This window comes from Chaetodon trifascialis, chromosome 2, assembly GCF_039877785.1.
Source record: "Chaetodon trifascialis isolate fChaTrf1 chromosome 2, fChaTrf1.hap1, whole genome shotgun sequence".
Taxonomy (NCBI): domain Eukaryota; kingdom Metazoa; phylum Chordata; class Actinopteri; order Chaetodontiformes; family Chaetodontidae; genus Chaetodon; species Chaetodon trifascialis.
In genome coordinates, this window is record NC_092057.1 from 24249981 (window position 1) to 24276613 (window position 26633).

Sequence of the window (26633 nt, forward strand, 5' to 3'; positions counted from 1 at the left end):
TGCTGACTCTAAACTGAACTACTACAGTAAGATAGTAAACATGATAAACATTATGCCAGCTAAAAAGAATTTTAGCCTTGTCATTGCGAGCATATTAGCATGTTGATGTTAACATTTAGCTGAAGGAACTACTGTGCCTGAGACCTGGACTCTGTAGACTTTTACTTAAAAGTTGGCACAGTAAAAATGCAACATACCATCAGCATTCAAATAGTTTAGTGGGTTTCAACTGACATTAGCACCAAGCTTAGACTGTAGCTCCTCTTTCGTGTTCGTACGCCAAGCTGGTGAGTGAACTGCACATTAGAGGGAGGAGCTACATTTTCACTGCAAACCCCAGGAGAGAAATATTATTTTATTTCTATTTTGAGAATTGAATTCTGCTGTGGCATCCAAATAGCAACTGTGGTCCACCAGAGCAGTCAGTGTGCAGCCAGCGAGGCCAGTGTTAAATTCCTCACTGTGAAGGCACGCAGGCTATTCCACAACATTAATGTCAGGTGTGTGGCAATTCTTAGTGAAGAGCGCTTTTTGGTTTGAGTAAGAAAAGGTGAACTTTCTAGAAGACAGCTGTTTTCTATAATTGCTCTGTAGTAGTTTGCTTTTACTTCTCTGAACATACAGGACAGTCAGAAAAGTGATAATGCTTCATTGTTGTACCTCTGTTGTCAGGCACATTAGAATTAAATTACACAGTGAATACAAGGTTAAAGTGTTAAAGAACAAAAAATAAATATGCTTACATGCCATCTTACAGAGAGTGAGAAGACTGATACCACTTTTGAGACTGAGTGACAAATTAGGGCAGGCCTTTTCAGGTAGTTCATAGTTCACCTGTCCTACAGATGATCACAAAGCTTGTCAAGTGGATGCAAGAGGCATGACTTGGGTTAATTTTCATTGGCCAACTGTTGTATTGAGTTTCAAACTAAGTGGTTTTGTTTGCTTTCTGGGATTCTGAGGAGGATTTTTTTGTAGAGATAAGGACTCATTCATCGGTAGTTGAACTGTGGGTTTTGTATTGAAAAAAGTATGTAATTCATAGTTCACCCATTCTACAATGGATACTCATGGAGAATCACTAAGCTAAGTCTATAAGACACAAGAGACGTCACTTGGGTTTATTTTCATTTGGGCCTTTGAACCTTTGCGTGAGAAACTTTGGCAGGTTGCATTAATCACCTGTTCTTCTTACATTACATTCATTTAGCTGACGCTTTAAGATGCTGTCCTGCTGTCCTGATGGGAAACAGCTAGCCTCGCAGTGTGCAAAGGGTTTTGTACAGAATAAACATGCAAGATATAACACGTTAGTGAGCTGTAGAGGGATGCTGGGCAGATGGAGCTGCCTTTGGACAGAGCCAGGCTAGCAATTTGTTTCCATTCTTAATGCTAAGATAAGTTAAGCTAACTGGCTACTAATTGTAGTGTAGCTTCATGTTTACTATACAGACATGAGAATGAAATCAGTCTTCTCACCTTAATCTCAAGAGAGCAAATAATCATATGTGAATATGTGAAATCCCTTCAAACCTGTAAATACTAATTTTTTTTACAGTCCAAATTTGAGAATAGTCATAGGACTAGTTCCCTATGGATGAAAGTCAATAGGCTACATTACCCTCACAGTCTCTTTCATTTCAGATCTAATCTGCTGGATTGCAAGCCAACACAACAATATAGAGTATGTCATTGTCAAACCACTATAATCATCACTGCATAATTACCATAAATCATCTCCTGTTCAACTACTGGATCACACATTCACTTTAATCTCCTGTTTGGCTTTTATATTTTTAAGTTTGTTTAAATAGTGCCACTAATGATGGAGTTAAATCGTGAGCTATCTTTTAACTGGACTGCCCAGCTGTTAAGGGAATTTCAACAAATTTAATAAAAAATGGTTCAAATATATTACATTACATACTCCAGCTTTAATTTTAATTCATTGTACACAATACAGTCAGTAGTGCATGTATTTATCACCAATGTGTCTGCTAAATACATGAATGTAAAAACATTATTGTATTATGGTCTCAGTGTCGAAGCCTTGCTCCTTCCTGTACATAAGGTAAAATAATTTATCAAAGAGAGTCACAGACACAACAAAGCTCAACAAGTCTATGGCAAAGCAGTGGATTTGCTTATTTTTTTCTGAACGGGTCTATTCAACCAGACAGTGGGGACCTAATGTTGTTCGCCGACTGCCAAACGGAGAGAAGATGAACCTTGAAAGTTTGTTTGTGGCTTTCAGTTTGAATAGTGACTTCACAGAGGACATGGCCTAAGGCTGTGTTTCAGTGGGCCTTAAAATAAGCTTCTGTCATTACAAAAACATCACAGCTCCGGTAACATGAGCAGTTAATTGCTTATCTTTGCTGTGGTTTAAGGGTTCAGTTAATCTTGTACTTTTAGAGATTTAATGTGATTGTCCTGCGAAACTATATAGTATGTTGAAGCAGATCTAATGTATCACAACATTTATTGCTACTGCTAATTTCCTTTAAAATAACAATAAGTTAATGTGTTTCTGTGATATACAGGCTAATTTATGGTTCCTGTGAAGGACTAGTTTCCAAAGGGGACAGGCTGGTCCATTCAGATGTAGTGACCTCTAGTGGTTCTAAAATCCAGCAAATAGTCCACACTAAGAATAAACCACAGCAGTGTGTTAGTATATTACATGTGTTGAGAAAAGATGTATTTGGATTAAGAGATAGAAAACATGCTCATGTGAAACAGCAACAAACCCAAACTCAGAGGGGACCTCATACAAGCTCATGTGTTAACTTCTCTCAAAGACCAGCACTTTGACCGGTGGCCATTAACGCCTCAAACAGAGCTATTAATGTAGGTTGCGTAAGTGCAAATGCTCTCGTATAACCAAGTTTCGTTTCATCACCTCTGGTCCAACAGTTTGGAACCAAGATGACATTTGAGCTTGTGCTTCAAAAACCAACTATGTATTGTGGCTTTACCACACATCGCCCACATAACTGTTTGATGATACTGTTGATGTTGAAATTGGCTGATACTGGTACTTACTCTGTTGGGTGCAATTTGGGTTCGTGAGGTATAAAATAACCTCAGCAGTTCTTGATTGATTGGTGTGATGCTCTATTTTGCCACAAAATATAAACCTTTGTTTTTGAAGGTGGATCTGACTTGATAAAAGAGAACAAAATTACTTTTTACATCTTAAATAAAACATATTAAAAGTGGCCTTAAGAAAAATACTTAAAGCTGTGGATGAAAAGGATCAAGCTGTTAAATCCCTCACACTCTATCTATAGCAGGCGGAACTTTAATTAGCAGGAAGGTGCTCATGTTTCAAAACAAAGGATGCTGTTGCTCTTAGTTATAGTTATAGTTCCCTGGCTAACTGGTATATCTCCCAGTAGTTTCCCTGAAAAACAAATGTCACATAACATTCAAAAATGCTTTCAAGGCAAGCCCTGGTTAGGATTTGAATCAAACTTTAATTCAAACTGTACTTTATAAAGGTAATAGATAGAAAAGATGTTCAAGGCTGGACAGGAAAATAATATATACATTTTTATTTATCACATCAGATAATTGAGTCCTAGAGCTGGAGGGTAAGATATTGATGTTATTAATCCAACAGGCATAAAGCATTAGCACTGCATGATGCAGAATGTTAAAATACTCAGTGTCAAGTTAACTGAAGGTTTTTTAGCTAAATAAATCCTATTTAGCGAACTAGTTTAGACATTTATGTAACTTATGTAAATGTGTACGACATTAGCACGCTAGTCCTTCAGCATGGGCACTATACTGTTTTGAGTCAGATTCATGTAGCTAATGTCTATTCATGTTGATTCCCGGTGACCTTATTACTCTGCTATGTGTTTTCTCCATTAAAGGTCAGACAACAGTGTCCTAATGGACCAGAGAGCTTTGAGAAAATGTTATGGCCAGTCCACTCTTCTCACCTCTAGTTTTCTGGTTTTACTCCAGGGTACCTTCTGGTCCTCTCATCTGAAAAATTCATTTCTCTGGTATCTTGTCCCGGTGATGCCCCTGTATCCCTGTTAACTGGTCTTCAGCAGCTGGTCTGAAATGTCACCCACTCTAGTATCTTGACATCCAAGTCTTCAGGCCAGGGGGTCAGTACTTCTTCCTGGACATTTTCCTGGAGAGGAGAGAAACATCCCTGTCCAATTTGAACATAATTCCTTAGATACTGGGCTTTTGTTGCAGTCATTACCAAGCACCAGTGTTACCAGTACTTTGCTGGGTTACTACAGGCTCTATTTCAGTGCTAAGTACTAAAAAAGGTAAAACATGTAAAACTCGAAGGATCTGGAAGGATTCTTTAAACTACAGGCCTATACATGCACACTAAAATACACTTTATTGTAAGGCAACATTGTTTTAAATTTTTCAGCCTGGACCACAACCGCCCTCCAAATTAACATTGCAGCACTTCCTACTTTTGCTTCCATTTGTCTAATTCACTCCACATTTGGCATGAGCAGAGCTTGTTTAATGACAAAGAAGGCAACTGCCATGTTTGTGTCACCTTTTCTCACATTGTCTGTAAAAAAGGTGATGCAATAACTCACTAATGGCAGCTTCTCCTCAGCAGTTGATAGACTGTCTGTACTAGCTGAGTTATCAGTAGTCAAAAACCAAGACATTTTTTTCTGTTTAATATTTTTCACCATCATTGGATGAATATTGACCAGGTTGACCACTGACTGTAATGGAGTTAAGGAGGCTGAGCCATTTTCTTCCTTCATCTTTTTTCATATCGTGAAATGTGGTAAGTTAAAGCTTAATTGACAAATCATTTGACTAAATGGCATTTCACAATTCCACAACATGAGTTTTACTGCTCTCATGGCATTTTGAATAAAAAACCTGCAGGCTTCAAGTACATATAATTTGGCAAATATTGTCTTGAACTGAAATAGTTTCTTCCAATCTAATAGCATTCAAATCACTTAAGCAAATAAGTTTCTCAATTTCTCCAGTTACTCAACATCTTTAAGGCAGTCTCTTTCCTCTAATTTCTTAACTAAAGTCAGCTTGTCCTGATTAACATTGCTCTCTTAATGTGCTGCACTCATCTCTTAAATCAGATATTAGATTACCTCCTCATTTCACTTAGCAAAAAAAGATGTGACATTGCTTCATTTTGTATACCTTTAAGTAATAATATTCTATATCCTAATAATATAAACAATTCTATATAAAATAAGGTATGATAATACATGCTGGCTTGGCCTGCTCTTAATGTCTATTTTATTCTTTTTTGTTTTTAACATAATCAATTTCAGATCATGCTTGTATATATTTTTTGCATGCACTCTTTTTGAATGTACACTTGTGTACATTCAAAAACCTGCAAAAGAAGTTTGATTAAAGAGATAGATGCCACAGTGATATCAGGTCTCCCCAGTATAAATCTAGCTGTGTTAATTACAGCTTTTTCAGCACTGCTCATATCCCTGATGCACTGTAGTGGCTTTTATGGCTGTACAAACAACACTGATTATCAATTGAGTGGTCAAATAGCGAATACGATCACACACAGTATCCCTGTATGTCATTTAATACACCAAGGAGGTAACCATGGTCTGTGGCTTTGTGTGCGGACCTGTTAATGACAGTGATGAGGCTGGCGTGCGGTCTCTGCTTTGTCCAGTACTTTTCCACTGACTGTCAGGAGCTGTGTGTAGGAGTGCCTTGTGTGAAGAAAATACAGCTGCACCTGTTGTACCTTATCAGTTAACCAGAAGGAAAAGACAAAAACTTAAACTCCTGAACTCTTGGGGGGGGAGACAAATTCAGAGGATTACACAGAACTTCATGTGCACAAATTAGGCAGCATTACTGAGCAGTTAGTCATGCGTATCTGTTAAGAGGGGACAGCCCTGCCAACTCTGACACCTCAGTGCTTGACATGGCTCCCACAAAATCTGAAGCAAAAGCAGAGATGTGGCTGAGTGAAGGTATCTGGCTGCCTCAGTGCAGAGCAATTTTCCAAGGGTCCAGGTGTTGGAATTAGGGTTTTGACCTGAACACAATAGGTGAATTAATGTGTATTAATAGAATATTGAACTGGAGAGCACAGGACCCTGGGAACATACAGTAGATGAGCTCCCTGACCAGGGAGGCATCATAAGTTCTGTGCTGTGTGCAAGTATATGTGCACAAGATTTATCATAAAAGAAAACCACCCGGGCTTGTGTGTGTGTAGCACACACCTATCCATATCATGCCATAGTGAGTAATTAGCAACTAATAGATGTTGAATATAACACATTTTGCAATTCATTCCTTCTTTTGTGTTACCACAGAAACGTTTCCTCAATACAACTTGGACGTCGGCTTTTGATCTGTTCGCTTAAGAAGCATTTTGGTTCCAACCTTAGACATCTCCTGTGAAAACAAGAGAATTCTATACCTCAGCGATCTTTAGACCAACAGCAGACCTTAAATTAAATTGAATTTGCTGTGTGTGTTTGTACTGGCAAAATGGCAGGTTGGTGACCACAAAGAGAACCCACAAACCGAAAATGGCATAACAATTATACATATCTTGATATTTAATAGATGCCGATTTTGAGTGGTAGTATGGCCGGTTAGCTCAGTTGGTTAGAGCGTGGTGCTAATAACGCCAAGGTCGCGGGTTCGATCCCCGTACGGGCCAAGTTACGTTTTTGCTCAATGTATCTCGGTAGTTTGTTATGAACGTAAGCAACTGGCGTGTGTTTTTTCAATTCACTACTTTCTGGCAATATATATATGCTTGCTAACAATGCCTGATTTAGTTAACGACAGCGGGAACTAGTTACTGTTCGGGAAAATAGTGTAATATCTGTTGCAATGAGAACCACAGTGTTGCTATAGTCTTATTCGAAGTCGCACAGTCGTCAGTAGAAATTGTGTGGTGTGACGCATTAGGAATTAATTGTTTAAATGACGTATGGCGAATGTAGGGAGGTTCCATGGTGTAATGGTTAGCACTCTGGACTCTGAATCCAGCGATCCGAGTTCAAATCTCGGTGGAACCTGTATTTTTTTACATGCTTTCTTTCGTTGCACACTTTACCGTTCAACTGGATGAATACCTCACTTAGCCTAAATATTTACTCCATCCTTATGTGCTTCACTGAATGACCGAAGTGAGTGATTAATATCTGCCATTCCACCCATAGCATGTGTTTTCTGGCACCACAAACGCCACATAGTGGAAAAAAAAAAAAAAATGTTGTACTTAAAGTATTTGCAGCTAAGCACATGATTGTTTTCAAACCAGAAAACGTACAAGAAATACATTTTTGTTTTCCTTTTTATTTCGATGACACTCACCACCACAGATCACATTTCACCTTAGAAAAATATATCATTGTTCAAGCTGAGATGTAAATGTCTGTATAACACCCAATGGTGTTTGAGAATATTCTCTTTAATCATAAAAAAGTTACAACTCATGTTTTGTACATTTCTAAGCATGGTCTGTTTCTACATTGATCCAAATGGCTACAAGCAAGAAGTAAACTTCATATTCTCAGAGTAAGAATCTAACACTGGGAAGTGTCTCTGTACTGTAACAGCTGTTTGATCCCAATCGTCAGCTGTAGCAGGAAGGAATCATTTAAGCCAGGACAGGAGTCTTTATTATGAAGAGGTGCTGCAGGTGCTGACTCTGTTCATATGAACATCTCAGATTGCGCTCCACTTCATTTCTTCCGTCTGTTCTTTGACGTTGCTGCCCCCTTCTGGTGGCTGCTGAGTCCTGTATTTCTGACAGCAAGAAAAAGATGTGAATTAAAAAAAAAAACAATCTGATAATCCTTGTGTAAAGAGTGCATACCTCCTCTGCTGCTGACTACAATGTCCTACACATGGAAGAGACAACTGATGCACCTACTTGGGAGCTGATGTCTCTGGATGAAGTATGACCACATCCTCCTCTTCACTGTCAGATATCTCAACCACATCTACTGCAAAACAAAACAAATTCCTCATGTATGTTTTTAAGTCATTTAAAGTAAAGCATACAGATTACATAATATTTAATTATGATTTCTGCCTATTGCATCACTTCTGTCAGAAACAACTTTTACTTTCCATTACATTACATTTGCGAGTCGATGCTCATTCCTGTCTGTCTCCTGTCTGAAAAAGAAATCATACCTATATAACTCTTTCTTGATATTAAGATTGAGAAACATGTAATAACCTCCTCCGCTCTCCTCCTTTTCATGCAGTTCCTCTTCCATCTGTGTTACTTTTTCCTCCTGTTCTTCACCACTGTTATCATTTTCTTCTTCTTCATCATCCTCCTCCAGTCCCCACGTGTTCTGCAGCCCCTGCCCTACCTGACCCACACCTGGGACGGGCACCACAGGGGAAGGCACACTGGTGTGTATGGTTAAGGAGCCACAGTGGATGTAAAATGACCTCCTGTTGGAAGATGGTGGTGTGATTCGGCTCAGTAAAGGATACGTGTGAGGTGGGGCCTCGGCTTTCTGAATGACGTCATTGGCTCTGTCTGACACATCTGTCATCTCCACTGGAGTCTCGTCCATTTTCAGTGCTGTGATTCGCTCCTGAGGCATAGACTCTGCAAAACCACACCTGCCACCTGCTTTCCTGAAAAACATAAAAGCACAGAGGTCATCTTCTAATGACAACACCAGTGGTGGTAAATGTGTCCACTTGCACAGTTTGCTGTGAAACACTGAAGTGTGGTAACGTGCTGCTACTGCTCACCTTGCTTTCTTGTCATTCTCCAGGGCTTTGCTGATGAGTTCTGTGATTTCAGACACTTTGACGCTGGCTATTTTACTGCATCTCATAACCTTCAACATCACACATAAAAAGTACATTAGTGATTAACTCTTTCTTTTTTACTTCTTTGACTAATTGACCTTTATGGCTCCAAAACGAAGCAATATCATCGTGACTCCATTCACCTGCTCTTTAAGCAACATGATGCCCCCGCTGGACTGGATGGAGCAGATTTCTCTGTGTTTGTTCATGGCGATCATCAGCAAGCCATCCATCACCCGCTCCTCCCGCTCGGAGGGGTCCACCAGCAGGTATGTCCTGCAGAGCGAACAGGAAGTACACAGGAAGAAAACTTGGATCACGTATAAACTCTGTGAGTTTGCAGTTCACACTCAGTGGGCAGTTTATCGGGTACACCTAGCTAAAACGAATCCAGTGTAATGCAATACATACGAAGTTTGACTTTTGCAATACTTGTTTTTTCTTTTCTCTTACTACTATTTAAATGTATGAGTGGTACTGTTGAACAGCTGTTTCCATGATTTTGTCCACCTCCTTTACATCAGTGAGGGGAGGCTGAATATCAGACACACCTCTCTGCATATTGCAACACAGTTCAAATGTACCACAAACTACATCCTGTAAAATAAACCTCAAATGAACATTATAACATCTTTTTTCCTTTGCACGGATAATGACTCTGTCTTGTACTGAAAATGTGGTTCTTACCCTTGCTGGAAGAAGGAGAAGCTGACACTGATAGGCATGTGGTAGATACTCAGAGGAATAGGGTCTCTCTCCTCTGGACTGTACTGTGGGAGTACAGCAATAAACACACAATTACAAACAACACAGAGTATAAAAGAAATGAAAACCGTCCTGACATGAGTTATGACAGAAAAGCTTTTTGTTTTGACAATAAAAAGAAACTGAATGACTCAATAGTGGTGACTTGTCGTAAAGCAGTAAAGCTCCTACATCACATTCACAGAACAGAGCAGTTGTTGGCGTTTGGAGCATCGCACGTTTCCCAGCAGGCTCAGTGAAGCAGAGACACCACCTGCTGAGTCTGTTGGTGAGCCTGCTGACTCACCACTGTCACTTCATCTCCCTGGATGCCGACATCAGGGCGTCTGAAGTGGCACAGAGCGGTGATGGCAGCGATGCTGGCAGCATCCATCAGGTTCCCATCATGATTCAACAGGTGAACGTCCACTCTGATCTGCCACACCTGAACACACACACACACACACACACACACACACACACACACACACACACACACACACACACACACACACACACACACACACACACACACACACGCACACACACACGCACACACACACACACGCACACCGTCACCACACTGGATACGCTTCTTTGCTGTTTCTCTTGCTTGTGTGTATGTTTTACCTTTTCTCCAGACACCACACACAGGGACTCAGTATCAATGCACTTGGAGTTCCTCAAGCATCTCTCCAGCTGTCTGTTCAGCTTCACTGACAACTCAGACTGTCTGGAGAGAAAGGAAAGCCCTCAGATGATTTACACTGTCTGCACAAACTGTTTGACTAAATGAAGCATGTTTCAGACACAGTCCTGGTCGAACACATCCCTTCACGTCATCATTTTTACATTAACACATAATCTGTCAGATGTTTCTGGAGAGTACATACAAACACAATCTCTTTAGTTGTGTCTCACCTGCCCTGTTCAAATGCTGGTGAGGCCATGGGCGACAGCTCGATGTTGAAGAACATGATTCCCTCGTTTGGTCGACTATCTTTAGGAGCCACCAGCTCACACGACACCTGAGCCATGACTCTGTGGACAACAGGAAGAGCTTATGATGTTCTTCATAAATACAAATGTTCCATATGAACTTGTATGAGTTCTACGAATGTTTGACAACAAGCACATAGAACCTTAGATTTAAGTGTTACAAATATTTTCAAAGACAACAAATGTGTCCCACTAAATATTTTTAAAATCTGCACAATAATGGTGCTGTCACAAAAAAAGTACATCTTGCATGAATATTTACACAAAATACAGTATATTAAGCTTTTATACTGTACAATACTGTGAGAATTAATTTTAAAAGGTTAATTCAGCACCACTTTTTGATGAGGATGGGTTACTAGGTAGAAAAAGTAAAGACATGTATGTGGTTTCACCTGGTTTTCCCCAGATCTACAAAGCAGCATCCATAGTCAGTCCCAAATGTGATCTTCATCTTTCTGTAGTCGTAGGTCTGTCGTCCATCCAGGCGCTGCAGGAAGAGGACAGGTGAGACCCTCACAGACCCACAACAGGCGACATGTTTGAGAAACTACTGTGTTCCGTATGGGGATAAGGACAACAATTCCCCCAAAGCACAAATCCATGATCCAAAGTCCCAAATAAAGACAATGAGTCCTTTGCGTTTACAGTTACTAGAGATTGGCTTTGTGACCCATGGTGTTTGGAAGCAGTCCATCTTCCGGTTATTGGATGAATCACAAAGAAATATTCTTTATTTCGTATCAGTTACAGTGTGTTAGCCCTGTGTCCAAATAGAGTACTGCTTTCCTTCTGTGCAACATCATTTTCTGCACCAATCTCATGAGTCGGGGCACAATGTGGACACAAAGTCCTAAACCCAGCTCACCTTCTTCTCTGCGATGGCTTTCAGCAGGAAGTCCCGCTCACAGTTTGACAGCGGTGTGTCCTTCATCCTGCGGAACTGTCAGTGGTTATGCTTAGATTTCAACAGTTTAATTTACAACGGCGATGCCACTGCTCTGACAGGCATGTGCCTACCGTCAATGTTTTCTGAACTCTACCCCGGAAGTGCATGTAACATGCCATAGTAAAAGTATGGGAAATATATTTGTTTTAATTTGACTACTTTTCGATTATTGTGAATAGGCGGTTATGTTAGCCTACATGCGTTTATTTATTATAAATCAAATATTTGTTGGCACTGTGCTCGCGGAGCATTTTTGGTACAATTTACTGAAAATGTGCTTTTACTTTGCAATCTCACTACAGAGCAAGTTTCCGATACCTCGTAATTTGGGCTTTTTTCACGTTGTAAATACTGACAGCAAGAACCTGTAGAATTTGGGGGGAATTTTGACAGATGAACACGTATCAGGTACTTGTGTGCTTTTGTTTTAACACTAACAGAATGGGTCCCCTATCTTAGGTACTTTTGGGTGGCTTTGTAGCCGTCGATCGGCAAACTGCCATTTTGTCCTGTGCATCATGCATCTTTTTAAAAAATAGTATTTCATTACAATAAAAATTTGCTCCATAATAGGTAGAGAAGGAACCGTTTAAGTGGTGTGGAAAGTATTGCAGTTGTTTCTGTGGCAACTGCCACTGAAACCGTATCTCATGTAAAACAATAGTCATATGAGTAGAAACAGAGTAGTGTCTAATCCTCGTTTCCTATAACTGCCTCTGGCACGTGAAGGCACCATTCTCGCCCGACATCTGCAGCGCCGTCTCGCAGGCCATCTGGGCGCACTGCGCATGCCCATTTGAAGGGACACGCTCTCACTCATCAACCGTTTACCGTTATCCGGGCCAAGCTGTCATCTATATTCCATCCTCTTCAGCCGACGACCGTGTTTTCTTTCCCAAGCTTGCACGGCGAGTCTCGGTGACACTGTCAGAGGGCCAAACGCGCAAGATATTTACTCTGTTTTTTCAAAGCGGAGAAGGAGCTTTTACTGAGGAATTTGCTCTGCAAGTACAAGAAGGCGAAAGGTTTGTTATCGTGCGCTCATTCATTCTCTCCATCCCTCCCTGTGCGACATCACTGCTAATCTAGCAAGCTAACCGTTGCTATCCTCTTATTTCTGAAGTCTAATGGGACATTGTTGGCCACCCTTATACTAAAACATTTTTTTTCTTTTGTTTTTAACGGCAGGCGATGTTTCATTACTGGGCTCTCTCCATAAGCCCGTCAGTTTAGGAGCTAACCTAATGTTATGCTAATGTTTGCTGTTATTGATTGGCGCGCGGTCCAGCTAGCTAGCTAGCGGAGCAGGTGCTGCAGCCGAAGCCATTCATCTGAAACAGTTTGGACATTGCAGTGTTCGGAGGCAGCCATGTTAGCTCCACAACCCTGTCCTATGACCTTTTCTCTATAGGTCTGGGATCTGTCCAATTATATCATCTTACATAGTGATAGGAATAAAATAAGTCCTTTTTGGCAAACATCAACGTCAAGCGGAGGTTGGTGAGGGATGTACACTTGCACTGTAACTGTGTCACAAAGGAGAAATTAAGCTAAATGGGAAATAGATTTGGCTGTGTAGCTGACATACAGACACATCAGCTAGTTATCTGCACACTGAAACTTGGATAAAGGGAATTCCTGTCAGCTCCTTTGCCTTCCCTTAGCTCGTAATGACAAACTTGTCTTAATGGATGTGGGGTTGATATGACTCACCAGTGGCAACTGTTTGGAAATACTGTACCTGTTTAGACTTTGGCCACAACTTGATAGATTCACCGAAGGGGGACCATACCTATATTCCTGTTGGACTGATAGCAGGAGAGATGTTTACACGATGCCATACACTTCATTGGCTCCTTGCATGTTATGTCTGAGTGTAAGGGGTGTATGAGCTCCACATGTCTGTTGCTGAACCCTGTCTGTGTTTAGTCAGAACACAAGGCTAAGCTGTGATATCTGTTTCCTGAGGAAAGACCTCAAAGCTGCTTCACAGTCAGACCAATGCTGGAGTAATTATGTCAGAGAGTAGTATTGAATTTAGCATGAGTTTATCTAACCTTCATTACTTTCATAAGGTGGTAACCATTGGCCCAGTTCACCACTCCTGACATACTTAAAAGACATGTCATGTAGAACAGGAAGGCCGTGGGGTATCACACATTCAACCAATGAATAGTTGGCCTCAAACTGATCATTTTACTTTTGAGGATGTCATGATGTGCCTGCTGCTGAAGCCATGCCTGATTCTGTGAAGTGAAAGTAAAGGTAGATGCCCCTCTTCATGTTCAGGCAGCTGAGATTTTCATAAAGTGCTATACCTCTACTAGGCAGTTAATTATTTTATGGACACAAATACAAAAGGACAAGGAAAGAGCTTGTCTATTCAGTTTTAACTCCCAATGTCACCTCTTATTCATTGTTGTTAAAGATAGGAAGCCAATCCACTGAGGGCCCTCAATACCCCACTGATATAAACACAAGCACTTAATAGCTTCACTGGATTCTGTGCAACAAAAAGCAATGGTTCAAAAGAAGTTTTGCAGTGTACCTACTTCTGAGACTCTGTTAATTTAAACAACTGCATCAAGCTTTTAAGTTTCTTCTTTTACACACACGTTTTGTATATTCTCAAATCAGAATCTGCTTTTGTTGATCACCTCCATCTGAATGAAAGGTGGCCAAATTTTTTTTACAAACTGTCGTTGCTGCAAATAAATTTTGATGCTTTCCAAGATAAGCTGGTTTTTTGTAGTGCTCCCCATTCATCATCCCTCCCTTATGCTTATCAGAACCCTTTTGATCCTCCTGCGCTCTGATGTTAGCAAATAGAACAACAGCATTATGGGAATTAAAGTTAATTAGGAATTAATGAAAGTGTGTTGCTGTGCTGTCTGTGCTCATGCTTTTCAATTCCTGCTGCTCACAGCAAGAGTGAGCAGGTGTGGCCCGATCAATAGGAGGTCATTGAATCTGTAGTTTGCTGTAACAGATCTGTGAATTGCACCTTTATTCGATAGAATAACTTTTAAGGTTTCAGGTGTTTATTAGGACACACACAAAGATTGTAATCTGATGCATTTGCTGCTACAAAATGGGACTAGTGAGGGTGTTGGAGGAAGAGGACGTATTGTAAATCCAAAGAGGTCAGTTGTATGTTGACACTGCAGATGTTTCTGGCTTCTGTGTAGAAGGAGTCTGTCTTGATGAATTATCCTTTAGAGAGGCATTACAGCAGAGAAGGGGCAGCTGTAAAGGTTTTTTTGAGGAAATATTGTCGGGAAAAAAACATGAGATAAGGATGGGATCTACTAATGTGACCTCCCTCTTTTGTTTTTTTTCTCTGACTTTCAACCCTCCTTCCTTTTACACACTTGTGTTCTCTATTTATACCTGATTCCCCCCATGCGTGCACATACACATGCACACGCATACACACTTTCCATTTGTCTCCATAAATAACTATCTCACTCACACCTGCCTCTTCTTCCCATCCCCCTCCCTGATTCTCACATAACACTCCCTCCTCACTCTGCTGCTCACACCCTGCTCTTCACTGATGCCCTTATCACACACCCTGCTCACCCTCCTGTAATCACCACACGCCCGCTCCTATTTTCCCCTCTACAGATGAAGCTGGACAGGGGTTGGATGTGGAGCATGTTGCTCCTGTCCTACCTGGCTGTGGCAGCTGTGGCAGCACAGGAAGAGCAGCTGGAGGTTGGTGTTACAGACGCCGATGAAGATATGGGCTTGGATGAGGAGGAATTAAATGTTCTGATGGCGGCAGAAGAAGAAGAAGAAGAGGAGGAGGAGGAGATAGAGGCAACTGTAATGGATGAAGACCACTCTGATGAGACAGCCACAGCAAGTGGGAAGGCTGATAAAGCTGGAATGGATGCAAATGTTTCTTTTCAAGTAAGAAATGGGTCACAATGTAGGTCAAATAATGGTCACATGTGAAACTGAAGTATAGTAGTATGGTACTGAAAGATAGTAAATTAAATTACAATAAAGAAATGCTTTCTTGACTGTTGTAAATCTCCGGATTCTTCTAATTTATGGTTTTTGGTCCCCAGGTAACATACAAGACTCCTACTCCCACTGGAGATGTCTACTTCGCAGAGACGTTTGATGATGGATCACTGGGCAGGTACAGCCTACATTGTAAATGTTTGATGCATACTGGGCCACACGAGCCTGCAACGGTACTGAGTGACCAGGATAAACCAAGACAATCAGTGGTTGTAGTGTGTTTGTGTGTGTGTTCAGCTTTTCTTGTGTGGAAGCCAAGAGTTTTGTGATGTTGATGTTCCACAGATGGCAGCTGTCAAAGACGGTGAAGGGGGATGCAGATGATGATATTGCCAAATATGATGGTTGGTTGCTTTATTCATTTTCTACTCATTCACCTGTATGCTTATAGCTTATACAGAGGCAGAACTTGCTGCATTGTTGTAGTTTTGGCCATCATCCTTGTTAGTTGTGATAACACTTCACTTGGCAGCGTAATAGCTGAGATTGAAGTCACAACACCTCAGCTCAGACAGTAAAACAGTGTCTGGCGATGTTCTGTTGACTACACGAAAGTCTCAAGGTCTGAGACTGCTACCACACACCCCAACAAAAAAAATGAATGAATCATAGCCCACAGCAATGTTAGCATGACCCTGAAAAAATAGGTTCGGTTGTTGAATGTCCATCCCTCTCTTCTCTGGCTGTAGGGAAGTGGGCTGTGGAGCAGCTGAAGGAGAACAAAGTTCCAGGAGACCAGGGTCTGGTGCTCAAGTCCCGGGCCAAGCACCACGCAGTCGCCGCAATGATGGACAAACCCTTTGTCTTCCAGGATGAACCTCTGGTCTTACAGTGAGTTCAGACATTTACGTGCATGGCTAAGATATGGTACTCACATTTTACAGTCAACAGAACTGTAAAATTATGTTACCAAGACTTGTTTAATTGTTTTGTTGTGTTCTGGTTGCAGGTATGAAGTGAATTTCCAGGATGGTATTGACTGTGGTGGAGCGTATGTCAAACTGCTTTCAGACACTGGCAGTCTCAATCTGGTTGGTATACATGTTGTCACTGTGCATTAATCAACTTTTAATGTGTATAAGTTTTCATGTGCATGGTAGAATTGTACTTGTGAATGACAATGAAATATCCATATAATGGCACATATAGGCCATCTGATGGCCATTTATACCCAAAGCATCTTACACTGGAGCACTTTTTTTCTTCTGCACTGCAGGAACAATTCCAAGACCGTACACCCTACACTATCATGTTTGGACCAGACAAGTGTGGCGAAGACTACAAGCTACACTTCATCTTCCGCCACCAGAATCCTCTGAACAAAGACTTTGAGGAGAAGCATGCCAAGAGGCCTGATGTTGACCTCAAGAAGTTCTACACTGACAAGAAGACTCACCTCTACACCTTGGGTACAAAGAGAGTTTGTAAAGGCCATGGGCCATTTCATTAGCTATACTTATAATCTAATGTGATCCAGTTCAACAGCTTGCCATAACTTCTGCCTTTACCAAGATAATGATGTTCAGTTTTGACTGTCACTGTCAGAGAAGTATTAATGCATATTATTTAGGTTGCAGTTTGTGGTGGTGTTGAACTGGACTGCATTATATTGAGAAGTGTTCTTAATATTTTGTCTACCCCATTTACATACAGGACAGGGGTAGAATATTAGAAACGCCTTTCAATATAATGCACGACAGTACAACACAGATTGCACAACTGTACCTAATGAAGTGGCTGGTCAGTGTTTTTATCTGTCTGAAATGTGTCTTTCATATGTAATGCTTTGCGTACCACACTGAAGCATAATGACTTCAACTTCAGTTTTACATGTACCTGCATGTGTTGTTCCGCTTTTTAAAAAATATACATTTGCCCCTGTTTTCAGTCCTGAACCCAGACAACAGCTATGAGATGTTCATCGACCAGTCCAGCGTGAGCCGCGGCAGCCTGCTGCATGACGTGGTGCCTCCAGTCAACCCGCCCAAAGACATAGATGACCCAAATGACTCCAAGCCGGAAGACTGGGATGAGAGAGCCAAGATTCCTGACCCCGAGGCTGTCAAGCCCGATGACTGGTGACTACAACCCCCATACTAGTAGACAGTACAGATTTAGTTGCAGATTGGACATGTTTAAATTTTAGTGCCTCAGTGACCAAGTCATGAATAACATGGACTTGTGTGTGTGTGTGTGTGTGTGTGTGTGTGTGTGTGTGTGTGTGTGTGTGTGTGTGTGTGTGTGTGTGTGTGTCTATCTGTCTGTCTGTCTGTCTGTCCGTCCGTCCCTCCCTCCCTCCCTCCCTCCCTCCCTCCCTCACAGGGATGAAGATGCTCCAGCAAAAATTGAGGACCCTGATGCTTTGAAGCCAGAGGGTTGGCTGGACAATGAACCAGAGTTTGTCCCTGACCCTAATGCTGAGAAACCAGAAGACTGGTAAATAAACACATTGACCACCCACACAAACCCCTAACCAGCTTCTGAATGATGTCAGAGCGTTTACACTGAGAAAATGACGCCGCTGTCCCCTGTGTGCAGGGATGAGGAGATGGACGGAGAGTGGGAAGCCCCGCAGATTCCCAACCCAGCCTGTGAAACGGCCCCTGGCTGTGGGGAGTGGAAGCGTCCCAAGATCAATAACCCTCAGTACAAGGGCAAGTGGAAAGCCCCTCTGGTGGACAATCCCAACTATCAGGTAACTATAACCACACCAGGCTGAAGAGTTTGGCTTCTTAGAGTTCAAAGATCATCTTGAGTCCATTACTCTTATATTTACTCTTCTTTTTTTTAAACCTTAATGACAACATGCACACAACTGCACACAGCCAAAACACGGTTTACTCTGTGTTTCATGAAGCACTTCTGACTTGTCCTGTTGGCAATGCTTTACGTTTGTGCTCTAGCTGAAACCATTCCGTGATGCCTTTCTTCTAATTTTTTACCGTCACATTCTCCATCTTCTCTTAAGGGAGTCTGGAAACCGCGTAAGATCGATAACCCAGACTATTTTGAGGACCTGCAGCCGTTCAGGATGGCACCTTTCAAGGCTCTGGGCTTGGAGTTGTGGTCCATGACCTCAGATATCTACTTTGACAACTTCATTATCACCTCTCACAAGGAGGTGGCTGACCGCTGGGCCTCTGACAGCTGGGGGCTGAAGAAACTGGTGGCCAGCGCTAACGAGGTCAGTGTGATGTTTCGTAAGGGCAACAGGAACACAGAGCAGCATCTTAATAGACACTTACATTGTCACTGTGTGCATATAATTTCCCACAGTGCGGCCCATCTCTGTGAGGTTCACAAATGCTCACCATTTGCTCTCGTGTCTCTTGTCTTTCCTAACCAGCCAGGGATTTTTGCTCAGCTGATGATGGCAGCAGAGGAGCGGCCGTGGCTCTGGGTGATCTACATACTGACAGTGGGCTTGCCTGTAGGACTGACTGTGCTCTTCTGCTGGCCAAAGGTACTGTGCACCTAATGAGCTCATTTATTGTGTTTCTGATCCCTGATGAATGCAGAAGCACACCAGAAAAGCTTCTAAACCCGACTTTGTGCCCTAGAAATCCGATGACGAATACGTGTACAAGAAGGTGGATCTTCCCAAGGCTGATATAGAAGAAGAGGAGGAGGAGGATGAAGAAGAAGAAGAGGAGGCAGCAGCAGATGAGGATGACAAAGAAGCTGAGGCTACAGAGGGAGCAGCAGCTGCAGGTTAGAGGGTCACACACAGGACATCACACACTCCTCTGCTGGTGCTGTATTGACCGGAGCATTGTTCTTTTACTGCCACATTGTTCTACATTGTTCTACGTTGTTTATACTTTTCTGTACTCTCTGTCCTCATCACCTCTACTCTCTGTCTCAAAAGCAACAGAAGAAGCCGAGGAGGAGGAGAAGGATGGAGCAGATGTGGGAAGTGACAATCCAGAGGGGGAGGAAGAGGAAGAGGAGGAGGAGGAAGAGGAGGAGGAGGAAGACGAGGAAAGCAAAGCTCCTGAGAGAACATTAGAAGATGAGGTCAGTGTCTTTGTGAGTTTAACAGAGGACCTGCGCACATTTCACCAACTGCTTTCTCTTCATTTCACTTTAGCTTGATCTTTAAAAGGTTCCACATTATCCATCTCATCTGGCTCTGGATAATAGCTGTTCTGCTTCAGGTTGAAAATGCACTGCGCATGTAAAATGAGATAACAAGATATGAAAAAATAAATAAATAAAAACCACTTTTAATTGATTTAAGAAAATAAATAAATTCCAATGTGACACTTCAAAATTTTGCATGTCCACCTATTTCATTAAGTAACAGATAAAATCAATATGCGATATCAATACGTGCTGGAGGAAACTAACATTATGAAATGTATGAAATAAATTTTACAACAGTATGTGCACTTTCACAGAAGGGAGAACAGCTGTTACAGGTCACTCTGTCAGTAAAAAAAAATAAAAAAAATCTAGTTATATCTCAGTAAGATGATATTTACCTGATTAGAGCTAAATTTTAGACTTTTCATCTCTCTTAAAGCCGCAGTAGGTAACTTGTATAAAAGTAATTTTTTGTCATATTTGCTAAAACTGTCCCTGTGCCCAGACAGCAGTACATGAAACATGTAATCTGTGAAAAAAAAAAAAAGGCCTCCATTGGTCCCACCTACTGCGATTTGCAAGAATCCACCACGCCCAACACAAAACAACCAATCAGAGCCAGAGGAGCATCTGAGGGAGTGTCTGAAATCTGTCAATCATTAATCACACACGCTGCAAACCGCCCCCTCCCTCCGCTCATGCTGCCGACTGCCGCTCAGTCAAACAGCTCTGTGAGCGGCATCAGGAGGCTAGTGAAAGCTATGGCGGAGCAACAGCCACGTGCAAAGGAGAAACTGCCCATACCGCCGCTGCCAACAACAGCATATACGGCTAAGACAACAAATAACCATAAAGCTAATATGGTGATTGTTACAGTAACACTGCGCAGTGCGTACGGTATGTTAGCGACTTTGATGTAGCGGCTGGGCAGAGTTAGCTTGTTTCCGATGCTAAGGCTAACGTTACTGGTTGTCATGGCAGACACCACAGGGAGGAGGGGCTTGGAGGCAGGGCATGAGTGCAGTGGAGAGGGAGGGGGAGTGACATGGAACTTGTGTTGGTTCAAATTTTCAGACTAAGTCTGCATATTTAAAGCTGCAGTAGGTAAGATGGAGCAGAGAGCAAAGTATTTTATTTTGAAAACCCACATTCTAAATTTAAGCCAGTGTTTGACATTTGAAACAAAACACATGGGTTGAAATTTTGAGTTATGATGATTGTAAATGTGGACTGACCTGCCTCAACATGTGCCAGGAGGCGTGGTTTCCCTGTGCCAATATGGCAGCCGTTTTCAAGGAATTGTGGGAAGCGGTGTTGGATGTATGGAATTTACGCAGACGGGGACATGATTTTTAAAAGCACAATAGACTACAGCTGCCAAGCAGAACAGCGAGGCACCATTGATTCACCTCACCCAAACAAGCAGCTTTGGCTGCATCCACCCTAATTTGAAGAGCCGCTTTAAAATGAAAACGATCTCCGTTTCAGACCGTCTCTCACACACATTGCAAAGCTGTATCACACAGGTGTTTTTAGTTGCATGTGCAACTGTACAGCCGTGCATACTTGGTTTTTCACACATGGTAGCAGTTTTTCTCATGCTAACGTCTTCTGAGCACAGAGCTGGAACATCATGTGGTCCCATCTTATCATGGATTATGTGCTTGCTTCATGCTATTGTGACACAAGAAATTTGACAAACTGTTGACCCCATGAGGGCAAACAGGCTCGGTGTCTGCAGGTCTTTAAGGTCTCAAGTGTTGTAGTCAGGGGACCAGGTGTTGGATGGGAACCTCTATTTATAACTCATATTGCCAACACTAGAGACCTTGAATACATCATGGTTAAAAGATGGCTGTTTGGGGGGTTTATTGTTATAGGGCACAGAACACTTCTCAGACCCATAAATGCCACACCTTCATTTATTCCTTCATTCATGCTGTCACACTCAACGGGATCGTTTACTCACCTCCCTTCTATTTAGACAATTTCATGTCTCTTACACTGTGTCCTTGTCCTAGTCATAAATGTGCATGGTCAGGGAGGCTGGCTGCCCTTGATTTCACTTTTAAGAATCATTATGTATTTCACTCTTGTCATTTGAAATGTCTTCAGAGTGATGTTGTGTGACTCATCCATTAAATGAGGCCTTTTCTTGCTCTTATCAGCCGAAGGAGGGAGGAGACGTCACCAAAGAGAGCCACAAACAAGCTGTGAGAAAGAGGAGGGTACGGAAAGACTGAGGAGGTGAACCCCACGCCTACTGTCTCCTTTCTCCCCCAGTGCGGGGGAGGTGGAAGGGCCATCTCTCCTGCTGCTCGCCCCCTCCCCGAGCGGAGCAGCACATATTTCCTCCAAACCATCTGGTAGCCTGCAGTCACCCCGGCTGCCCCAGTCACATCTCCTCCATGCCTCAGCTGCACCCATCACAGGTCCACAGTTCCCCAAACCACATCCCGTGTCACTCCTCGCTTCGTCTTGTCTCTCCCTCCCGTCTGCTCATTGATGAATCCCCCGGAGATTTTGTGCATTTTGCTGTTTTTCCTCCTCCATCCTGAGCTTCCACACCTCCTTCATCCTTCTTCTCTTCTCCAAGCCATTGCTGTCAAAACGCCTGTCAACCTTAAAAGCCGCCTCCTCCACCTCTGTTCCTGTTCACCCCGTCTCTGCTGTCACTCCTCTCTCTGAATATATGCCATCATAGATCCTCCAGTCTGTTTCCTCTGAGAGTGAAGGGAGCAGAGCGTGTGCGCTGCTGTCGACTCCAGTTGTTCACACCATTTTACAGCATATCTTAGGGGCTTACATCTCAAAAGTTAGACTATTCTCGTGTCCTTTGTTTTAAAGAACATGTTCGAGGACACAGTTTGACAGAGTTACTTCCTTCATTGAAATAGTTTGGATTTGAAGAACAGGCCGGCAGCAGAGGACACCAGGCTGCGTGAGATGTTACTGCAGTGTCAGGACGTTTCAGCTGACAAGTCGCCTCAGCTTAGGTTTAAAAGTTTACCTCTTTAAAAAAAAAAGGATGATCTGTGTAGGTTTTAGGTAGTTTGTAAGGAGCATCAGTTACTTTTATGTGTTAATTTTACTAAGTTATAGCAGTTTAAGAATGAGGTTTAGCAATGACAACTATTTATTGGTTTGTTTTAAATTTGTTTTATGCCAGTATGATTAAAGATTTAATGTTTTGAGTGACTTGAGACAGTTTTCTTAAATATATGCCACTGATGTGCTTATTCTGAGCCTAGGTCAAATTAAATATGTTCAAAGCTGGTGATGAAACACTGACTCTGTCAGTGCTCGATAAGACAATGACCTGTGTCTCGTTCAGTCAGTACACAGCACAACTTTCCCAGAATATCTACTCTAGGGGGAGTTCAGATCCTAGATCATTGCCTGGGCAAGATGTTGATGCTAATTTATTTGTTTTATATTATTGTCTCAAGCTTTTGTAGTTTATGTTCTTGCCAAATGCTGGCAGGTATCCCTGTTTACATTTGTTTGCAGATTGTACATTGCTCTTGAAAATAAAATTATTTAATACAAAAAAACTTGTCAAGTCTGATCAACTGACACTCATTTTTGGTCTTGTCATCTCTGACAGATAATTTTGGATGGTGGAGGTGACAAAGGATTCAGAGACAGGAGTGAGCTTTATCTTTGATTTTTATTTCAACAAAAATGTTTGAAGGCAAAGGTGCAGGGTGTCCACACACAGACAGCTGGTACCAGGGTGTGTGTAGATGGGCATATTCAGCATGCCAGAAAGAAATGAACGACCTAGTACTGTAAAACTGTTAAAAAATATCAAAATAACCTCAATAAATTACAGCATATACAGTGTTCAAAGCCTCCCTAATACGACCACTTCCTCCTGTCAGACAGCACCACAGTCACTGACTCATGAATTACTGCTTTGCAGACATTAAACTGGAGACTTCTACTTAAAGGGAATACACATTTGTCCAGATTACGTTACTTTTCATCTCTTCCTTCCACCTTAAATCTGTCTATTTTAGTGTGTCGGAGGACACACCCTCCACTCTGCTGTCCACTGATGACATCAGCACATTACGGTCAAAGCCGTCCTCTAGCAGCTGATGTATTCCAGGCCCAGCTAAGTGGATCAATAGCACTCAAGGCCTCTTTACTGCATTTGGTATTGCAGTTAAAGATGAAAGTCTCTCTCTGTTCCCCCCTCATCTTCCCATCCTATCTCCTCCTCATGTCATTTGGCCTGTTTAGTGCCGCCCCCCGCCCCCCCCCCCCCCCCCGACGTTACAGGATAAGGACACAAAATGTAATAATGCAGGGTTTGTCTCTGAAAGCCCTGCTGCATTTACGACCCAACCATTTCCTCTGACACCATCACATTTGGGCCACTTCACACGTCAATGACTTGATACACATAAAGGGTTACAAATACTTTTAAGTACATAAAGAAAATCTTGTATCATTGTGATTTAAAAAATCAACCACTTGCAATAAAAACATCACTGATGTTAGTTAAAACCTACACTTCAATGGAGTGCCAGATTACACGACTTTTAGTTTCTCTGTGCTTTTACCTAAACTGTTTCCGAGCCCTCGATGGTACCTGGTGTGTATGTATCTAGTGTCCATCTCCTACTGTTACCAAGTCCTCAGGAGCTTTATGCAGTCTGCAAATCAGCGATTGTTGATTTAATCACATCTCATCAGACATACTGAACTGTCAAGCAAAAATAAACCCATTGTAGATGTGTGTTACTGGTACATGCAATCCAAATGCATATTTTATCATTCTCAGTAATACTGTTCAGTTTGCCATCTTTCAAACTGAGGAATACAGTCATGCTTTACATATACATGATGACATCCCAAACCTGCCAAAAACTCAGATCCAGCTGACGTAGAAAATACTTAACAAAATAATAAAATAAACCAGTGCTGAAAACGAGGTTCATGGTCAAACACTATTCGTAATATCGCCCACTTGCAGGTCAGTTTGAGACAGGAGCGCTGTCTCAGAACGTTGGGAAAAACCACACAAAATTAGATTTGTCCTCAAACAGAAAACCAAGCAGGTAAAACAGACCTAAGAATTATCTTACAGATTCTTTTTTGACAGGAGGCATTAAGAAGAAAGTCAAGGTACGAATGACCCACGACCACAAGCTGATTCTGGGTCTGTTTTTGTGTTAGTGAGCAAAGGGTGATGTCTACCTCGTCTGTAGTGTGGAAAGGAAGCTGCTGCAAAACAGACCTGGGCCAGAATAACATTAAATTGGGGCCCGCCGGACGTGTTCAGTTTATGTTTTTGATTATTAAAATGTTAGTTTTGACTCAGCTAAGTGAGAAGGGTCACAGAAAACACCCAGGTCTGCTGAGACAACAGAGTCCTCTCCATGTCTCCACGCTGGGTTTCCTCTCCCAGCTGCCAGCCAGGGACTTGAGCTCTTTCAGGTGGGTACCTCACTTTCGTTTGCTCTTGGTGTCGGTGGTCTGGAAGACGCTGGAGGCTGACATGAGGTTCTCGATGTACTGACCCAGGACCTGGTTCTCAGACTTTAACTTCAGGTTCTCCTCCTTGACAGCGTCGACCCGGGATGACAGGTCTGGAACAAATATAAAGAGTAGGAACCTTTGGACCACAAGTGGTGCTACTAAGCCATGCACGCACACACACACACACACACACACACACACACACACACACACACACACACACACACACACACACACACACACACACACACACACACACAGTATATGCCATTCCACTGACTGACAGAATGTAAACATAACTGCATTCAGGCTGTGCATACCTGCCGGGTAGCTAATGTTGAATAGCAGCTGTCTGTAGACATCAGGCAGGTGTCAAGAAATATAAACAGGAGGCACAGATACACTATTGTGCATTATTTTTGCTCTATGTTGAAGCTAAAGCTAATTGTTAAACTGAGTGTCCACCGTCTACTTAGTTTAAGCATATAAACTCATAGCCCTTAGCTGTATGGAATAACCTGCATTTGTTTGCAAGGGAAAAAATGACACAGGAGAAAAGGACAGGCAGAGATGTCAGGAGTGTCCACAACTGGCTGGTTGGTGACATTTAGCCAAGAGAAACTGTTTTGGCCATCAGGTTGTGTTTACTCATAAAAAAATGGATTCACCTGCAGGTTTCACAGTGATTTTTCTCCTCATCAAAAAACTTTTTTACAATCAATTTATGAATGTGGGAAAGAGACGGAGAGAGACAGTGTGAAGGAGGTGAAGTGAATGTATTAGCAGAGGACTATATCAAGACAGCAGAGAGGCTGTGATGAGAAACGAGAGAGAAGAGCAGCAGCGCAGGGAGCAAGCAAGCATCCACCGTTTTAAAGCTGCAAGCTCAGAAGATGGATGAAAGAGATGGAAGACATATGCTTTTGGGGGTTTGTTTCATTTGGTTTGTATTAGAGAGAGAGACAAGAGCCGTTTCTCAATACCAAGTACACTAAGTTTGGACTTACAAAAACTTTGGAGCAAATTTTAAACTATGCGCTATCATGATGAATTGACCACAGATTTTAAGTTTTAACATCCACTTTCTCACATGAAATAATCTTAAAACCACATTCCGTACTACTAAAACAGTCGTATTTCGAAACTTGTAATTTACAGTTGTGAGTCCTCTCCTCCGACATCGTTGCTACAAAATGCATTCTGGGATACGTGGCTGTCCCAAGTCCACACAAGTCACCATCCGATGCATCTTCGATAAAATGGGAGGTGCAAGAACACATCCGGGTATTTGACTGTACTTGGCGAGATGCGGACTTTTGAATTGGAACAGTACTTGAACTGAGACTGATGACGTTTCCCAAGTACACAAGAACACAAGTACAGAGAAGAACGCATATTGAGAAATGACCAAGGACTTAAACACAAGGAGTGAGAAGGCTGTTATCATGCAGGAACATGTTTCTGCAAGTTCAATTCAAGATATAAAAAAGACATATGGACAGCTGCTGTTGACTTAACTAACCGC

General features: G+C 42.1%; 3 protein-coding genes and 2 non-coding genes across 8 annotated transcripts in view; 3 read left to right on the top strand and 2 right to left on the bottom strand.

The window, feature by feature from the left end:
- Nucleotides 1–6605: 6605 nt before the first annotated feature.
- Nucleotides 6606–6679, top strand: trnai-aau (transfer RNA isoleucine (anticodon AAU)). Its single transcript has one exon. It is a non-coding gene; the product is annotated as a tRNA-Ile (tRNA).
- Nucleotides 6680–6971: 292 nt separating this feature from the next.
- trnaq-cug (transfer RNA glutamine (anticodon CUG)) lies at nucleotides 6972–7043 on the top strand. The gene has a single exon. It is a non-coding gene; the product is annotated as a tRNA-Gln (tRNA).
- Nucleotides 7044–7324: 281 nt separating this feature from the next.
- exosc9 (exosome component 9) lies at nucleotides 7325–11592 on the bottom strand. Of its 2 annotated transcripts, none has more exons than XM_070980696.1 (12): nucleotides 11420–11592; nucleotides 10947–11041; nucleotides 10474–10593; nucleotides 10183–10285; nucleotides 9860–9997; nucleotides 9496–9578; nucleotides 8952–9084; nucleotides 8749–8837; nucleotides 8482–8628; nucleotides 8216–8394; nucleotides 7904–7976; nucleotides 7325–7776 (listed from the first exon to the last, which is right to left on the bottom strand). In XM_070980696.1, the coding sequence occupies exons 1-12, from the start codon at nucleotides 11483–11485 to the stop codon at nucleotides 7713–7715; spliced, it is 1290 nt and encodes a 429-aa protein (XP_070836797.1). In that variant the 5' UTR covers nucleotides 11486–11592; the 3' UTR covers nucleotides 7325–7712. The 2 variants fall into 2 exon arrangements, with proteins under 2 accessions (XP_070836797.1, XP_070836804.1); XM_070980703.1 differs by having other exon boundaries at nucleotides 7329–7776; nucleotides 7904–7973.
- A 709-nt stretch (nucleotides 11593–12301) lies between these two features.
- On the top strand, nucleotides 12302–22647 carry clgn (calmegin). Of its 2 annotated transcripts, none has more exons than XM_070976042.1 (15): nucleotides 12302–12525; nucleotides 15128–15415; nucleotides 15577–15650; nucleotides 15818–15876; nucleotides 16222–16363; nucleotides 16482–16563; nucleotides 16749–16941; nucleotides 17421–17610; nucleotides 17855–17968; nucleotides 18071–18227; nucleotides 18501–18716; nucleotides 18879–18995; nucleotides 19093–19243; nucleotides 19401–19549; nucleotides 21787–22647. In XM_070976042.1, the coding sequence occupies exons 2-15, from the start codon at nucleotides 15128–15130 to the stop codon at nucleotides 21859–21861; spliced, it is 2007 nt and encodes a 668-aa protein (XP_070832143.1). In that variant the 5' UTR covers nucleotides 12302–12525; the 3' UTR covers nucleotides 21862–22647. The 2 variants fall into 2 exon arrangements, with proteins under 2 accessions (XP_070832143.1, XP_070832151.1); XM_070976050.1 differs by having other exon boundaries at nucleotides 12356–12525; nucleotides 19407–19549.
- Nucleotides 22648–23269: 622 nt separating this feature from the next.
- scoca (short coiled-coil protein a) overlaps nucleotides 23270–26633 on the bottom strand; it is an 8678-nt gene continuing 5314 nt past the window's right edge. Inside the window, exon 4 of one of the 2 annotated variants that reach the window (XM_070976062.1) lies at nucleotides 23270–25218. In XM_070976062.1, coding sequence (XP_070832163.1) covers nucleotides 25076–25218 — 143 coding nt within the window. In that variant the 3' untranslated portion in view covers nucleotides 23270–25075. The remainder of the gene's footprint in view (nucleotides 25219–26633) is intronic. The other variant, XM_070976070.1, reaches the window with a different exon arrangement.